Source organism: Pristis pectinata, chromosome 9 (assembly GCF_009764475.1).
Source record: "Pristis pectinata isolate sPriPec2 chromosome 9, sPriPec2.1.pri, whole genome shotgun sequence".
Classification (NCBI taxonomy): Eukaryota; Metazoa; Chordata; class Chondrichthyes; order Rhinopristiformes; family Pristidae; genus Pristis; species Pristis pectinata.
In genome coordinates, this window is record NC_067413.1 from 52,373,268 (window position 1) to 52,386,098 (window position 12,831).

General features: G+C 39.6%; 1 protein-coding gene across 6 annotated transcripts in view; it reads right to left on the reverse strand.

Annotated features, from left to right (window-relative positions):
- The window catches only part of zfpm2a (zinc finger protein, FOG family member 2a), a 602,778-nt gene that overhangs the window by 373,642 nt on the left and 216,305 nt on the right, over positions 1-12,831 (reverse strand). For 3 of the 6 annotated variants that reach the window (XM_052023933.1, XM_052023931.1, XM_052023934.1), the window contains exon 3: positions 109-198. The exons of 1 other annotated variant lie outside the window; for it this stretch is intronic. In XM_052023933.1, coding sequence (XP_051879893.1) covers positions 109-198 — 90 coding nt within the window. Of the gene's footprint in view, positions 1-108; positions 199-12,492; positions 12,648-12,831 lie in introns of all 6 variants that reach the window. 2 more of the 6 variants (XM_052023929.1, XM_052023930.1) reach the window with 1 other exon arrangement.

Here is a 12,831-nt window from a genome sequence, read left to right on the forward strand (position 1 = left end):
CAAATAAAATTTATCAGCCACAATATTTAATTTGATCATCTGATAAAGTAACATTCACAGTAGCAGAAATAAAGAAATAATAATAGATGGTGGAAAGCTGAGATGTACCTGGTCCATTCCAGTCTTCCAGCTCCAAATTAGACTGGCCTGGCTTTTCTCCATCTGATTCTGCTGTTTCCTGACTGCCATCTTCATCACCTAAATAACAGTGTACAAGGATCTTATTTACTTTCGTAATAGCTGTCCTTTAACAGAGTAAAACTAGAATACAATTAGTAAGAATAACAGTCAATCACTGGATAAATTTACTTTCACTCAAGTAGTCAACTGATTGATCCAAATGGAAAATTCAAATGCTTAGTTTTCATTAGTTGTAATCTGTCACAGAAATAATAGTGTCAATAAATTTATATGAAACCCTTCATAAATTCAAAGCAGGGCTAGAAAATTTCAAGTACCAAGTGGACACAAAAAGTCAATTGGTAAGTCCAAGCCATTTTAAAATGCTTGTAAATGATAGTTAACACAAACTCTGTGTATAAGTACTGCTCCTAATATATGCCAAGCATTGGGTGAAGTTATCATGTGGGGGCCTCTTTCCTTTCATCTGGATCCCTTAGCAGACTTACTGCTCAAGATGTGAAATGATGCCATTGATTGGTATCATTACCTCAGTAGCAGGTGTTGTTCTCTCACCTGCTACTGAGAAGGACAAATTAAATTAATATTTTCTTCAGAGGTAGGATTTTTCTGGAATTGGCATGACAAGTGGAGAAGTTCTATTCAAATTAATAGTTTTAATGTACCAATATTGTACAGATTTTATCCTCTAGTTCCTGTGTGGCACTGCCAGATCTCTAATAGGCAACAGCCTATTTGAAATAAGCAACTTACATAAACAATATGCCATAAACCTTCATCCAATCACTTCATCATTTCTGAGAATGACGCCTTAGTAAGGGTCAAAATTAATGTTCAAAATTAGCTTGAATTCAAAGTCTCAAGCAGGTAAACTTTTATTTTACTCGATGAATACCTAGGAATGCACTATTGTGTATGCACATGTCACTTTGTTATTTGTAAAGATTGATGGACAAGCTGTTAATGGGAACAGTTGTTTACTCACATTTTTATTTCACAGCCTGGAAACCACTGCTGGCACTTAGCCTACTATTTGTGGTATGAAAGTTTTATTAATCGGTAATTCAGTGAGTGCTATTTAGCCTGTGTTTACTGTCTGTTTGCCAACAACTGCAAAGCTTGGTGTGGACTGAGTTGCTAAAGCCTGTTAAATCACTGAGGATGTGTGTTAGTCATCAGTCCTGTTATTGCCAATATAATAACCTGTTAAGAATATACAACTCTGTTTGGAATATAATGCTCTATATTTAGACCCTATGCTTGACCTCACATAGTACTGAAAATTCCAGAGGAAAGATGAAGAGCTACATACTTGACCTTGCAATTCTAACTTTTATTGACATTAATTACAATGAATTCAGTAACACTGCAATTGGCAGGAGCAGCAAAAGAAGGAAAGAAATCTGGTTGAATGCAAGGTGCAATATAAGGTTGGAACAAATAGTCAATTGGAAACATGATGCTAGAAGAGCTTGTTTTTTTATGTAATTGGATAACTTCCTTAAATGCGTATCTATTAAAGGATATGGGAGAATAGTGGCTAAGTTGCCAACACTAGTATCTGAAGGCCTATATAATTGATCCAGAGATGCACATTCAAATCCCACAATGACACCTGGGAAGTTAAATCAAATTATTTAAATAGATCTAGAATAAAAAGCTGGCATTAGTAATGGTGGCCATGAAACTCCCAGACTGATGTGAACATCCTTCTTTCAGGGAAGGTTGTCTGCTGTTCTTACTCAGTCTGGCCCACATGTGATCCCAGTCCTATAGGAATATGATTATCTTACCTGCAACCCACTACATTCATAATTGCTCCTTCCCATGACAATCAAATCTTGTAAACAAATAAAGAATTAGTATCAGCTGTTTTCCAAAGATATGTAAAAAAAAAGTGAACAGCTTCATCAACAGCACGAGCAAATAGTACATTCAACTTGTATATTGAATTTCTCAGAGCTCGAGGATTATTAAAAGCACCCACATTGATATTCAGGCAGTGGTGTACATTGTGTTCTCAATAATCCTGAAGAGAATTTTATTCTCTCAATGGCCAGTTGACAAGCAAAACCAGTACAGAACTGCACATGTTCTTTCTTGGAGAGCAATTCTCAATTCATTAATGATTTTCATCAAAAAAACTCATGTTGTGAAAGGAAGTGAAGAGAAAGTGTGGAAAAATGGCTTCTTGAAAACTAAGCCCAGCCTCTTTAGCCATTGCTCATGAAACTCCCACATCAGTGGCTGGCATGGTGGTGCAACAGATAGTGCTGCTGCCTCACAGCTCCAGCTACCTGGGTTTGATCCTGATTTCAGTTCTGTCTGTGTGGAGTTTGCACATTCTCCCTGTGGGTTTCATCCTGGTGCTCCAGTCTCTTCCCATATCCCAAAGTCATGAACACAGAACAGCACAGCACAGTAACAGGACCATCAGCCCACAATGTCTGTGTCGAACATGATGCTAACTAATCCCTTCTGTCCATACCTGATCCATATCCCTCCATTCGCTGCATATTTATGTGCCTATCTAACAGCCTCTAATTCAGGCAGCATCCTGGTAAACCTCTTCTGTATCCTCTCCAAATCCTCTATACCCTTCCTGTAATGGGGCAACCAGAACTGCACACAATACTCCAAATGCAGCCTAACCAAAGCTTTATATAGCTGCAACGTGACTTCTTGACTCTTATAGTCAATGCCCCAACTGATGAAGGCAAGCATGCTATATGCTATCTTTACTACTCTACATGCTGGTGGGTTAATTGGCTACTCTAAATTAACCCTGGTAAAGACAAGTGGCAAAAGAATTATTTAGTGAAGGGATGCTGATGGGTATGAGAACAAATTGCAGAACTATGGGGAAATATGAGTGGGAATAGGACTGATGGTGTCCAATTGTGCCACAGTAAGTGACTGAGCAAATAATTAACGACAGTTCAGACAGTTAGTACATGACTTACAAATCCAAATAAAACTATCAAACATACTACTGCAATTTTAATGTAATTCTTCTGACACATTGACTGAACTGGCCAGCTTTTACTACATATTTTGTAAGTCCCGCCGTGCAGGTTGATGATCAGTCTGGATAGGAGTTTGGAAAAAGCATTGAGGAAACAGCTTCTGACCTAATAATGTTTGACCACAGCCATATATTAATTTAAGAAACATCACCCTATGAGTTCTTAATAATATCATTCCTTCAAAATAAAAACCCATTTTGTAAAGTCTCCATTTAACTACTGGCATCCTACACTGGGATCTTATGTTATTGCAACCAACAAATAAATAAGCAGTAGAACAATCAAATCAACTTCAATATGTTTATTCAATGTGTTGCTTGAAGTTTAGTCATCGGCTTTTGTCTACACATTTTTTTAGTTGTACAAGAATTCTGATGATCCTAAACTTCCATATGTCACACATTGCAAGTGTCCTACATTTAAATTAGACATTTACAAAACATTGGGACACCTTATTGGTTCTGCTTGCATTCATATAACTGTCATTTCTGCTATTGTGGGAAGTCACCAGTCCTATTAATTGTTTTTTTTCTTTCCCTTTTCATAAAACTGAGGTTTACTGTGTCTGAATAGTAAACCTGCTTTTTCTCACTCTAATATCCCATTCTTAATCAATTTTGCTCAGTTAACTGCTGCTTAAATAGCTTGTAATTGTAGTTCACAACTGATTATCAGGATTATTGATTCTGCCACTTTATTGGTTGTCTTGCCAAGTGAGCATTAAAGCACACATTTTAATGCACTAATTGAAATGTGTTAAGGAACTTTCTGTGTAACCCTTGAAAACCCAAAATAATACTCCGCAACACAATAAAGCAATTTCCTGCCTTATAGTTTATGCAATCTGCTTAAAGAAACACTGAAATAAATTTTCCACTTAGTTGCATTGAATTAACAGGCATAAAGTGTGTGTAATCAATTGAAAAAGGGTGGAGATTCTTTCCACTGATTTCCATCTACTTAGCATCTCAGTTGCTTATGCACACATAACTACCTGTCAGTTTGAAATAACTATATTGAATTTAAGCTTCGATGAAATAACTTGCATAAAATAGGTGTGCTAAGTTCTTTCAGCATGTAGCTTTATAAAGCACATTTAAAGAGAACAATAAGGTTTGCAAAAAGCATATTATAAGTACTTCAGACTTTTTTTTGCCTTTTGTTTTGATTATTTCCTGCTTCCACCGTTGATTAGAAGGTTACATCAAATGTTTCAGAGCTGCTATTTATCAGTCTGCCTTCAATGCTGTATCAGTAGTTTTCACAAAATGAATCATCTTAACTTTGTCTTATCATAGAAAGGATAGGAAGGATAAAAGGAGGCATCCTTGGCAGGTTTGGTTACAAGAGAGTCAGACTGCATTCATCTTCGAACATGATTTCATAGGCAGAGATACCTTCACAGCATGTCCATATAACTGATTCACAAGTTCTGACAGCCAGATGGTGCAAGGCCATTGAACTATGAGAGTTGGGCTTATTGTCAATTACACCCTTAAGCCTCCTTTCTTCCAGAGTTACTTGAATTTTGTCATACAGTCAGGAAGTCCTAGAGTGGCCTATCCTTTTTCTCTCTCTGACAGCTTGTTATGCATCTCCTTCCACCTCAATAGCCATCAATCAGCAGGCTGAGAGAGTTGTTCTTTACCTCAAAGTAGAATATAGAAGTTAAAAGCACTAATGGGCTATTTGGCCTATCCTGCACATGCTGGTTATTTGAAGGAGCTGCTCAATTAGTTCACAGCCCTAGCACATTTTTCCCATTACCTAAATTGGACAATCCCCAGAATTGGATTGCAATGAGATTAACCCATACCTTTGATAATGTAGACAGGAGACAATTTCATGCTACTTGGTCATTTGAATTATTTCTGCACCCAGCCAGCGGTATGTTCATTGGTTGGAGATTTCACCAAGTGACTGATATTGTAAATAGCTATCCCATCTAAACCTCACCTGCACTTCTGATGGTTATGTGGGAAATGAATCTGACCCAGGAAACAGTGAAAAATGGTGGGATCCAAGGTTATTGGATGCTGCACCACAGGCCTTGCTGAGGGAGGTACATAGTGGGAGTGCATCCATGGGTGGTCAGAAGGCCTCATGCACAAAAGGAAGTGGTAGCAGACACTATTGAAGTTAATGTCAAAAAAATCAAACTCAAGGATATTGTTCCACTATAAGTTCAATGACCTCCCACAAGCAATTAAGGATTGTGAATACATCTTCAATGTGATATCCTTCCAACTGCGTCACTAACATCAATTACTGCTCACTTCACCACACCGTCAGTCACCCACCAACACTTTCGTTCGATTGGTGTTTGTAGCTATTCATTTACTCTATCACATACTGAGCACTGCTCCAAGGCTTACACCGATATTTTATATGTTGCACAACACCCAATCAGGTTACAGTATACTACATTCACTTACATCATTTCTCTTACAAGATAAAGTGGTACAAAATTAGATACAGCAGTAACTAAGTAGAGGGCACAGGTATGCCTGCATGCCTTAACTCCCTTAGAACAGACAACACTGGCATTATTGAGATGGCCCTTGCTGAGGCTGTCGTTAGCCACAGGGCTAAATCATTTAAACATGATGGCATTTTCATATTTTATTTCAGTTTCATGTCCTATGTCCTTTAAATTCCACAATCTCCTAACTTACAAATTGTAGCTGATGCAAGAATGTGTCCTTACTTCATCACCAACTACTTCACACAATAAAGTTATCCTTCTGCCTATCTCCTTTCAGATAATCAGGAATTGCAAACTAAGCAGAAAGTAGTAGAAATAGGCTAGAAATTCTATCATATGGTGCTATATTTCTACACATAATGTGATGGATTTTTGGATAAAAATCAACTGCTGAAGTTAGGAAAGTTATCAGCAACTTGGTGCACACATAATTCTGATACACTGTGTAGCGGTCTTCCATTGGTAAACAGTGATCGGCATGCAGTGTATAGCTAAAATCACTATATTCTAGCAAAGATGTAAACTCAGGAAACAGCATTTGCCTCACCTGCTCCACAATAAGCTAAAGGAGCAATCCCTATCTGAGCTGCTGTTGTGAACTTGGCCTGGGATGTTCATAGGCAGTCCTGGTGTCATCCATCCTAAAAAGCAAGAACTCCTTCTTTACTTGTGAGGTCCCCAACCAAAATAATCACCACTCCAAGTTCCCATCTCCAATGGTCAAGCAACTCAGATCAATCACTTGCCACTTAGGGGAAAATCTGTCTCAAAGTGTCTTCTTCACTTGAACAGAGCCACCACATCAGGAGCTCCTGCATAAGATTATACTGTGAAGTGCACATCAGACAATTTTTGCATGATTTCTGCACATAAACAGGCAGCAAACTGGCTTTCATGATTCTAATTGCACAATTCATTGCATAAATCATTCACACATGTAAAATAGGCTCAGAGCATTCCTTTAGCACTATTTTACGAATAATTTTTTAAGAGCAGGACAATTGCTGCCAGTGTAGGAGGCAACTGTCAGCCTGCAGAAGCTGAGATTACATTTCTGCTATGCAACATTCAGATGAGGACTTCAATGGTGCACATTGCAGAAGCAAGATATGCACCACAAGATTTCCAAGCCAGAGTTCAGTGGCAAAGAGGAATCCAATGCCACCTTGAACAGAATTTACACAGAGTTTAAAGTCCATTCTTTCCAGCATGGAAGTGCTGAACAACCCCATTCATACATGTGAAACAAACTATTATGCTGCACTTGATAGACAGTGTCACAACCTGCACTGCAAAACAACCAGCAGCTATCCAACATCTAAATTCTGTGGTGGAAACTTAGACTACTGTCATACACCAGCTGTCCAGCACTCTCTTCTCCAAAAGATTATTAATATTGCTGAGGTGCCATCCTGGAGGTGTGCATATGGGACAAACCAGCTGTCCTATCTCAGGGAGACAGCATTTGTTCTTCTACCACTGCCACCTGCCAGTGACCTTGTGTTGACTGTCAGCCAGGCTGCTGTCATCCATGGCAAGCCTTCTAGAACCAGTGATGCTCAATGTCATTCTCAAAGGTCATCTGTGGTCTTCTCCACTAAAAGACAGCAACCTTCCCCTAACCATGCTCTATAACAATCACCGGGATGTCACCTTGTAGAAGCAAAAGCATGAGAAAAAGAGGTACTAAAGACTTGTGCAAGGGGGATCAGTTTACTTCTGCATGTAATGTGTCATGGTTGCATTTAAAGATTTGATTTGGACTGTTTTACCTTGTGATTGCTTTTTTATTTTTACCTGAGACAGAAGAATGATAGATATTTGGCCACTGGGTAATGAAAAAAATGGGTTGCATTTATTAGCATCACACTTAAATGAGCTCTTCTTGGATAGCCCAAAGAGTCTGTTGAGTATCCTTCTTCCTTCCTTTTCCATGTTCTTCTTCATGATCCTCAGCTGGTGACAAAGTCAGCCCTCTCATGGCGTCAATGTTGTCCAGAATGCTGTTGTCCAATGTTGACCACCCTGAGCCTTGACATATATTTTTAAACTCCAGGTAGAGGAAACAATATCTTGGCACAATCTTGAATGCATCTCATGTGGCAACATGGTTTTCATTATAAGCATGTTGCACAAGCGCTTTTGGATTGTACACATATTCATGGTTTGTAAATACCCTCATGAATTGCATACTGCAGTCAACAGATAGTGCGGCTGCCTAGAAGTCACCCTTTGGTTTGCAGTGATGACTCAGCAGCATAGTGAAGTGCTGCAGAATGATGGAACCATGTCTGTTGGCAGCATAATGGCCATTGACTTGCATGGTTTGCTACTTACAGTCAAGCACTGGGGCTGTAATCTCTTTTAGTTCTGATAGAGAGCAGACATGTAGCAAAGTGCTCACAAAATCATGTTTACAGGTATCCTGGACCATGGGGTTGGCTGCAATCACAATGGACCCAAATGTATGTTTCACCTACTTGCTTCTGGCAAGGAAATAGACAGTATATTTGGCTCTTATTGAACACAGGGTATCAATGGTCTTTCTTAGATAGTGGCAGACAGCACACTGCAAGATTTTGCAAATATATCCAATTCCATCTTGGAAGGTGCCAGAGGCATCAAATTTTGTTATCAGTCACAATTACAGATTGAAACAATGTGGTTCTTGCACTGCTCTGATGTTGTAGTTGCGGCTGCCACAGGTGGCAGATTTTATCAAGGACACATAGAGCACAGCTGTTTCACACATTGTTCCTCAGTGGATTGGGTCTCTAAAAATCTCTGAGAATATGGCCTCCTCTTCAGACCCTCCTTCTCTTTTGCCCATTACAGTAACTTGCCCAAGTCTATGTGCCGTCTGCTCTTTATTTGACCTAATGCATTCATGTCTGAGAGCCACTTGTTAATGCAGGAAAAGGTGATTCACCACTTGCCACACCAAGGGCTGTAGATGTTTGCAACCTGAAACAAATATATGAATACCAAATACTTATCTTGTAACAGCCAAATATACTACATGAACTTTACAATATAATGGGATATCCTGACATTTTCAAAGGCTCTATAAATGTAAGTATTTATTTTTTAAATTTCGCTTCATCAGATCCCAGTTGAAAATCCATACATATATTGACCACACCATCTTCATTAATGTCATTATTTTCTCAACTAATTCAGAATTAAATTGGTCAAACTCAATTTGCCTTTTACAGATCTTGCTAGATTTTCACAAGCAAAAATTAATTTTATCCCTAAAAATTTCTGCCTACTAATATTAAGCTAACTCCTGTAATTGCTGGGTTTATCCCTCCTTCCTTTTTGACCAATGGGTAACATTTGTAATCACCTAATTTGGCAATGACCCCTTCATATCTTTAGAGATATTTAAAGGTTGCGACCAAACAAATCTCTGCAATTCCCACCATTCCTTTCCTCAGTTACCTTGGGTGCATCCCATCCAATATATGTGTTTTGCATTGCTCAATTAACTCTGCTGCTCAAATTGAGATTATGTTGTTTGTGCCACTTTCCAGTACTCACCTGAAAGACCTTTCTACGTCGTTGTCTGCCAGCTATTACACAATTTCGCAAAGAGCTGAGCAGAGTCCCTTCCTAAAGGCTTTCACTAAGAGGAAGTGTAGCAGGAAAGACAGGAGGAACAGGAGCAAGAAGACAAGAAGGAAGAAAAGGGAGAGAAGAGCTGCCTTCCACTGGCAACACCCACAAGACATGAGGATTATCTAACAGATGACAAGTTCACACAACATTCAAAGTTTCATTATTTGCAGCTCTTTTATAGACATATATCACTACAAAAACTACTGGTTAGAAGCCTGGGCCACATTGTAATGACTCTGCATCATTTTTGTGGTCCATTCTGGTGCATGCTTCTGAAGAATACTCTTGACTTTATAAAGTTGCTCAACATTTGAATGCAAGGTTTATCTTTCCCAGTTTATAACCTCTGTCAGCAGATTTGAAATTCCAGTGTTAGATGTTCAAAGATAAACTCCCGCATCATGAGAATGACTAGCCTATTATCTGCCTCAAGGTGGTCTCCTCCATGACATCTGCCTGAAAGTTCTGTCTGCATTCATGTGAACATAGCTCCATTACACCTGCATCACACTGTCTTATTGGGAGCAATCCTCTCATGAAGGTGGCTCCTTTCATTAATTAATCTTTCAAACGTCAACTAAATGGAATATTTAAAGAATATTGAAAGCAACTGGCTCAATGGATCTATTCCAGGGTTAATTTCATAAGTAACATGGCAACATATAAAATTTGATTTACTAGCACCCTCATTTCTCTCTTGGATTAAATACCATCCTAAAGTATTATTGGCAAATGCAGATTCCTTAAATTGAAGAATGCATAATCTCAATAACTACTGAGATTATATTAAAGTTCTAATTTCTGAACGGTCCATGAACCCATGAACACTACTTCATTATTTCTTTTTTTTGCACTATTTATTTATTTTGTAATTTTATGTCTTTGCAATGCACTGCCACAAAACAACAAATTTCTGATATTAAACCTAATTCTGATTCTGAAAGTTAGAGTCTAGGAAACATTGGCCCTCCTTTTCCACACTTTAATTTAATTATTTATACCTGAGAAGCAACCACTAAGATACTTGTATTCAATACCATGAAGGGAAAAGTTAAATGATATCTGTTCTCCTCAAGACCTCTTAATGTATCTACATTTGAGCGCCTTACCTTTATCTAATAAGAAGCCCATACTGATGGAACAGTGTTGGGAATGATACCACTGTGGTGTCTTGTGCAGCATTTAATTTGATGCTTCGACTATAAGTATGTTTTACCAATGGTAAAGAACTCTGCAAATGAGATGCAAGATGCCATGGAATGAATTATATCTGTCTATGCCTGGTATGCACGCTATTCTAGATGGAAGCCTCTGTGACCATGCGAAATAGAGATAAGTGATCGGGAGTAGTGCATAAAACCTTTCTGATGGGTAATGCAAGCAATCAGAGACAATACTGGATTGCCTCACCCATGCTTACTGATAAGATGTTGGCCACACTGCAGTGATTCAAGGTTGAATCACCAGCTTATCTTTCGTTATGATTAAAGAAAAACACTTTGCTCATGTGTTTCAATCTCTCGCCATGTTTTGAAGGTTTAATCTAGTTCCTTAGATTACAATAAAGCCAAGAAATGCAATGCACTAGTCACATTCCTTTCAGTATTTCCAGTCAATGCTTGGCCAAATACTTCCCTTTCACAAAGAATGGTAAGCTAAAATAAAAGTGCTTTTTCAGAATTAAACATCAAAGAAAAATTACAAATATCTGAACATAAAAGTTCTTTAATTTCAGACAAAGCTTGCAAGGTAAATGTAAAACTTGCTGGTCATTTTATAATCTGATTAATGATACCTATTGCTTCCTAATTGTGCTTGCTTTCCAAGTGGGTTTAATGATACTACTACCACATTGCAGTGCTCCCTTGGCACCTGGCTATAGGAAGTCTGCCTTCTTTCCAAAGTGCTAGAAGCAGATGTCTATGATAGACACACAAGATGCTGAAGGGACTCAGTGGGTCAGGCAGTATCTATGGAGGGAAATAGTTCTCTCTATAGATGCTGCTTGACCTGCTGAGTTTCTCTAGCATCTTCTGTGTTGCTCTAGATTCCAGCATCTGCAGTCTCTTATGACTCCTGTCTAGGATGGATGCCCATCATGAACTCCTTCCCTTGAAGGGCTGGCTTCTGATTGTGTTCCAATTTGAGTGACAACAATTAGAAAAGCTGATGGTGGACACTAGTGAGAGCATGGACACACAGTCAGTGGTGGTGGGAGAAATCCTGAGTAGAAAGAACTTGCAATCCCTGCAGTGCCACCAAGATACTCATGCAACTGAAAAGATAACTATTCAGATCTGCTGAGACCCAAATCACTCTAATGTCACGAGAGCCAACCAAACCTCTGCCAATTCAAGTGAAATACACCTGTCTGCTCTGATGGCTGCATTGAGGACTATTGAGGCATCTTTCAGTTCCTAAAAAACAGCAATTTGCTCACATTGGAGGTTAAACTGCTGGTTAGCAGAGTTCTGAAGCACATGGACTGAGATGTCTGTATCTCCATGGAAGCCTGAAACCAGCCCCATCTGCCACTGTGTTTCCAGAGCATTGGTGGTAGCTGGTCTAGAAATGTGTGTTGGCTCCAGAGTACAAGTGATGCTCCCCTAGCTCTTCACTACTGTCTGCAAAGCATTTGATGTAGATTTATCCATGATCCTAGTTAACTCCTGCATTCAATGTGACAGGCCAGAAAAGGTACCAGTCATTTCACTGTGCATCCTGACTTGCCATCTCTGGAATGCCTCCCCTTCTTGGTCTGCAGCTGATTTTTCCAGAGCAGTACTACTGTGCAGAATTAACTTCCAGCAAACCAACAGGTTAAATCTCCTATCCCTTGCTGCCTGACTGCAACCCACGCGTGCCAAGTGGCTTCCAACATGCAACACACCCTTCTACACTATGCTCTGCTTTTGTGGTGCCAGTTTCTGAACTGGTGCCAGTTTCTGAACTGGTGCCTTCCAGCTCCCCAACAGCCGCATACTTGTCATTTTCCGACCCCTCCTCCTCCTCCTCCACCTTTTCCTCTTCCTCTTCATGGGCCTCTGGAGTCTAGTATGGTGTTTCTCTTGTGAGCCTGCAATTATAAGGACAGAAACAATAGCACGGCAACACTCCATGCATTGTCCCTTTGTGTAAAGTGGCCAACACACATTTTAAACATAGAGGTCATTTCAAAAGGCGAGAGTTATGTTGAATAATCATGAAATAAATGCATACCAGGCAGATTCTTAACTTGCTCTGCTGACACTGGGGCATGGAGCTCGGCTGTCCATGAGGAAGAGGACCCTCTCCTCCAGACTGGTCAGTCTCGTAGCCTGAGAGGGCCCCCCTCCTGTCTGCCCTGACAGGTGGCGGTTGCATGCGACCTTTGCCTGTAAGACAAAGAGGCAGATTAATGAGATGGACCCATGAGATGTTTGTCTTGCTTCATCAATGTGTGTCAGTGTCTGTCTCTTGGTGATTGTGAAGGAGGGGGGAAGAAAAGGAGGGTATTGTCAGTGTCTGTCTGTCAGTGGGTGTGGAGGAGGGGTGGAAAGGGCAAAGGGTTTTCAGTAT